This window comes from Lupinus angustifolius, unplaced genomic scaffold (assembly GCF_001865875.1).
Source record: "Lupinus angustifolius cultivar Tanjil unplaced genomic scaffold, LupAngTanjil_v1.0 Scaffold_19_3, whole genome shotgun sequence".
In the NCBI taxonomy this organism is placed as follows: domain Eukaryota; kingdom Viridiplantae; phylum Streptophyta; class Magnoliopsida; order Fabales; family Fabaceae; genus Lupinus; species Lupinus angustifolius.
This window is the reverse complement of record NW_017719292.1, coordinates 64,953-70,751: the sequence shown is the minus strand read 5'-3', so window position 1 is coordinate 70,751 and position 5,799 is coordinate 64,953. Positions and strand designations below refer to the sequence as shown.

The 5,799-nt window shown below is 35.8% G+C and overlaps 1 protein-coding gene across 1 annotated transcript; it reads left to right on the top strand.

Moving 5' to 3' along the window:
* Positions 1 to 646: 646 nt before the first annotated feature.
* On the top strand, positions 647 to 5,136 carry LOC109338187. Its single transcript, XM_019575358.1, has 4 exons — positions 647 to 1,258; positions 2,071 to 2,295; positions 3,098 to 3,478; positions 4,478 to 5,136. Exons 1-4 carry the CDS (start codon positions 728 to 730, stop codon positions 4,943 to 4,945), a joined length of 1,605 nt encoding a protein of 534 aa, XP_019430903.1. The 5' UTR covers positions 647 to 727; the 3' UTR covers positions 4,946 to 5,136.
* The last annotated feature ends 663 nt before the right edge of the window (positions 5,137 to 5,799 follow it).

Sequence of the window (5,799 nt, the reverse complement as noted above, 5' to 3'; positions counted from 1 at the left end):
AAATTATATTGTAATAAAACTCCCTCCCCAGTGCCGATTTTGGGGGAGGAGAGAGAAAAAAAATTACAGAAATCGGCAATCCCATTGCCGATTTCTAAAAAGTTATACTAGTTTGGTAATTTTTTTAAAAGGTGCACCAAAATCGTAATTTTTCGGTCAAGGTGCACCACATGTGTAAATTTTCCATTGAGTAGAGGAGTGAATCGATCAATGGTCTTGGGGCAATAACAAAATAAGAAAACATTGTGATATGGGTAAGAAGACTCATAACAACATTTTGAACCTTAATTGACAATGCTTTCAAGTGACCTTTGAAAGAATTAACTAAAATGCAAAACTAAAATTGAGCGACAAATTTAAGGAAAAAACCGAAATACCAAATTAATATAATATATTAAAAAGAATAAAATATTTTCTACAGTAAAAATATGAAATTTATACTATTTTGTTTAATCTTAAAAATATTTTTATAAAAAATAACTAAATAAGTTTAATAACGAAAGAAGATAATTTATCTTCTTATATAATAAAATATTTATTCTCTATATCTGAAGCACCAAAACACTTTTGCTTATATTTTTTTTTTAAAAGAAGGGGAAAAACAGGAAGGAGGTGTTGTTAGATTCCAACAAGTAGAGTCATCATTATTCAAAAAACCCCTCTTCCTTGTTTCATAAAAAGCTACGACCAAGTGAGCAAACCCACCTTCTTACACACAATCCATTCAATGTCTCCTCCAACATCATCAGATGTTGTTCTCAAAAACAGGTTTCTTGGATACCTAATCTGGCAATCCATTCCCACCACTCTCATTTTCTTCCTCTTCTCTCTATTGACTTCCTCATTCCACAAAACCCTATTTTTCCCACTCCTCACTTCTTTCCTCTCTTTCCATCTCTCCAATCTCATCTTCTCATCAGCTCTCTCTCTCATCTCATCTCCTTATCCACACCGTCCGGCTTCTCCATTCGACCTCGCCGCCCCATTCCTATGCTTCATATTCCTCCCATCTGGGGCCCCTCCTTCTCCTGAGTTTCGACTCCGGGCTAAGGCTTCGCTATGTTTTGTTGTGTTTGTCGCGGGGTCGGGTTTGTCTGCCGCGATTTCGATGTGTGCTTTGATTGGCATTGGTGGCTTTGAGGATGGTTGGGTTTGGGTTATTGGGAGAGTGGGTTTAAGGGGTTTCTTTGTTGGTTTAATGTTTGGGTTACACTATGTTTTTATGCGCCGATGGATTCTTGACTTTCCTATTATTCAGGTTACACTATTTTCTCTTTGTGTTTATTTATATTCATGTAATGCTACTAGGTTGTGTTATATATTTGGAAATGTTTTTGTGTGTAATATTTATAGATAACTGGAATAACAATTGGTTTCTGCGAGTGTGGGAGAATATTGAGGCATTGTATGTTTCGAGGTAGAAGAGGGGGAGCCTCGGCTCAATGGTAAGGTTGTTTGACTTGTGACCTGGATGTCACGAGTTCAAACCTTAGTAACATTCTCTTTAGTTTGTGAGGATAAGGCTAGGTATGTATACCTTTTTGTGTGTTTTGAGGTTGAGTAGAGAAATGTCGATAAATGTAAATTGTTGTCTCAAATAACAGTGCCGTTGTAAATTGTGCGGGGATGAATAGTATGAATCTATGGACCAAACTTGCAACCGTAATTTTTGTTTGTTTGTAATTGATCATCATTCTAGAGGGTGAGTCGGCACAACAGTTAGGTTGTTTGCTTTATGGCTGAGTCAGGGGTTAAATTCCTAAAAATAGCAATCCCTTCTAAGGTTGTGTACATATACCCTTCTTAGACCGAAGTAGATGGGAGCCGTTTGCACTGAGTATACCAAAATTATCATTATTATAACAAATTTCTATCCTTTTCTTTGAGCATTCAGTTTATTTTGAAGGAGGTCATGTAATTTAGTTCTCTTTAAAGGTTATGTATTTGATCAAGTATTGCTAACTTCAGCGCCTTTCTATTTTCTTTTTAAATGTTAGTGGTTGCTATTCATTTGAAGCTTTTTTGTCCTTGGAAAGCATGAGCACTGACTGTAGTTATTTGTATGAGCAGCGTCCTCCTTACTTCAACTTTAAGATGGGAATTCCTTCAGCTTCTAGACGAGCTTTCCAGCTTTCTGCTGTTGCTTTCCTATTTTCAGCTATTCTCTTAGTGATTCTGCCGCATCCATTGGGGGGCAGCACTGCAACAAGGGGATTCTTTACCGAACAGATTTTCTTTTCTATTGGGAGTTTTGCTGTCTTCCTCTGCTGGGAAGTGACTCATCATTTACACCTGGTTGGTTTTCCTGAAAATATTCATCTCAGTATTGGTTTATGTTTTCACTCCATTTAAAGATTAATTGTTGCAATTTAAACTTGCTTAGATTTTAGTTGTCATTCTTAACAATATTGATTTCATTTTAGTAATTCATATGCTAATTTTAAATTAAATTGTGTTGTAATTATGTGATACATCACTTTGTCTAGTATATAGTTTTCTCAAACTGATGTTCCCTAGATTTAACTCTATGTTTTATATCATAGACCTAGAAAGAACCTAATGTTCATGCTTTGTTGCATTTCTCAGTACTAGGTTGTTTTCATATTTTGTCCTCCTCAATCACATGCTTGTTCAACCTTTGTTCAGTGATCTGTGTCAACAGTAGTCAACATATGCATGACCTCTCTAGTTCTATGTACGTTCATGCTTTGCAGATGTGATATTTGGGTTCTCTTTCATGTGGTTTAGAATTTGGTCTATTTGTATAGCTTAATTATGTACAATGTCTGAGATGCTTCACTTGAACTGGTACTCTAAATGTCTGTTAACTGCATCTGCTCTTTGTACGATGCAACATGACAATGTCTGAACACAACATTAACAAGATACACCTTAAATCAACTGAGTTACTCTATTTCCATTAACCATCCATAATGAACTCTGTATATGTGTTACCCTTGTACTAGTTTTAGATACATACAACTCTTCGAAATTCTGTCCTGGATAAACTTTTATATGCATGTAACATCCTCAGCTTTTGGAGGAGAGCAGTTACCCACATACTGTAATCTCTATCTTGGTTGAACATGGTATGCAGGTCTTACATACTAAGAGGTCTGTACTTGCACCCCCAAAAGGATCGGCTGCAGCAGAAACTAATCCAAGTGAGCATCTCCTTTCAGCTTTGGAGGAGAGTAATCCTACATCTCTTCTACGATATCTTGCATATCTTGATCTCTGTATGGTTTCCGAGAACAACGTTGATACTTGGAGGCGTGCAGCGTTTTTTGAAGAATCTGGAGAGACTTACAAAAGAGTAATTGCTGTGTGCTTGAGGCCTCTGGAGCATCTTGCCTCAACATTAGGTGAAGGCTTGGGAAACTCTGTTGACAAACCTGCACAGCTATCGAATCAGCTATCATCCCCAACTGATGCACAACTAGATTCGAAGTACTTAGAACCACTGTACAATTTCCAGGTATGGGTATAACTTCATTATTTGTAACTAACAAACATTTTTCTTATATAACTGGAAGACTCAAGGAGATGATGTGGTCACTGAATCTTATACTCCTCTAATAAAAGTTGGAAGGCTTATTTATAGGCAGGGTGTTCTGTCCTTCAGTAGTTAGTAAATTTGGATCGTGTCTAGGGCATTAGCCTCGCTACTATATTTTTCTGGATTCACTGTTTTATCTCCAGTTTTTACCTGGTACAGTTGAAACTTATTTAATATTTGTGGAGCCAACATAGTGAATTCAGAAAGGAGCATACAGAGAGGTGTCAGTTTGAAAAAGGAGAAACCAAACTGCAAAAATACATAGAGGATTAATGATTTTAAATATTCAAAACTCTACAAAATCCTGATTGTTGTAAAATGATACTCATTGGTTTGGGAGGTTTCGGAAAGTGTATGAAAGTGGTAAAGTAGCACACTAAGAAGAAGCCACCGGTGTAACTAGAATAACTGCGTAACTAACCTTTGAGTTAGTTGGTTACCTGTAAAGAGACAATCACTTAGGGAGAGGGCATTCTGGAAATTAGGAAGTTGGGAGAGGGGAGTTACAGGTCCTCGGAACTATTCAATCGATTTCTTTATTCTGTAACCTTTTTCTCTAGAGCAATTATGTATCTCACATTAAGTACAGTATTGTTCTAGGGTTTTCTCAATAAAATCTACCTATTCATTGTTTTGAAATTTCAGTCTCTATCATATATCCTTTGAAATTGATAATGTCAGCAAGTTCTTGTAAGTTTAAAAGTAGAGTTATATAGTGAGACGAATTCATGTTTCTTTTGGGCTGTGTAAATATGTATGTGGGTCATTGTCATGAACTGCCATCGATACTACATTCCAATTTATATAGCAAAGGAGAATGAAAATTCACTTGTGGTAGTGGCCTAGGGGGGGGTATACAATACACCATGACATTATGAATTTGCATGTGACATTAAAAGCTTGTTTGCTTATATGCAGCTTTACGCATGGTGTTCAAGGACTGTTGCCTCACTGACTGCCTGCTCACGTAAAGAAGACAAGTTTGGCGTAGCTCAGCTTTCCGGAAGTAACGCAGCCGTGATTTCCACTCTTCTATCCTGCCTTCTTGCTGTTGAAAATTTCATGGGAAAGAAAACAAACCTGCAATCCCCAAATCAGTTGTTGGGTCCTGCTGGTATCAGATGGGCAACAGTGAATAGTGGAAGAGTAGATGTTGCAGCTAGTAAAAGAAGAAATGGTCCCATGAATTCAAAAGCTTATGCTATTGCTGATGTTCTCAAGACCTCAATCTACCAAGTAGTCTCTGCATTCCATGATGAGATGTTGGCTGGTGCTAAAGCAAGCCTTCTTGATAAGGACTGGATCACAAGTGATAAACCACTTTTCGGTACCCGCGAGATGCTTATACAAAAACTACGAATGTTCCTTGATTTTCGAGCCACGTAACTGTATTGTGCTGGAGTTTGAATGCAACTTTCCTGAATCAATCAATATTAATGTATGACATTATACTTATAGGCTGTTGTCCAGTTGAGATAATAGATGGAATAGAAGGAAATGGATCAATTTTGCTGTTAGGAATTTGAGATTGAATGATATGATTCTGTAGCGGTTTTGTTATGCATTGCTCATTTGGAAAACTTTTTCTTTATATAGTTTTCTTTCTTAAAGTACTTCTCTGATATTTTGGTTAGATTGGATGAAAAAACAGAAGTATTAAAAAGCACAAATACCATGTATTTTTTTTATGCTTATGAAGACAGTTTTTTATAACATTAAGAAGTTGCTCCCACTCATATCTGCAATCATGTAAATAATCCAACAAAACAAAACATTATTTATCTATATCTTTATTTAAGAGTTGTGTTTTGTTTTGTGGTGAACTTTTTATTATTGTCTAATTTTATGCCAGGAATTTATGTATTAATCATTGAAATTTGATGTTTGTGATAGGCAAATAACTAATCTCTTTTGGGATATGTAACTACTTCTCCCAATAAGTGTTGCTCTCGGGAATAGAATCATTGAACTTTTAGTCATTTTGGGATCTATTAATATCTAGTGAGATTTTACACTGCTAGACCAACTTCTTGTTGGTATTTCATCTCAGGATTTGTTATGTAGTGAATACCCAATTTTGTCTGACCCAAAATATATTTTCAAAAAAATTATCACAAATAAAAATGTTTTTTTATCCGACATATAAAATTCAATCTCAACTTGAATTTCAAAAAGAGGATTAAATCAATTCATTAACATTTAATGAATTTTATTTTAATTCTCTCACAAAAAATTGTTTC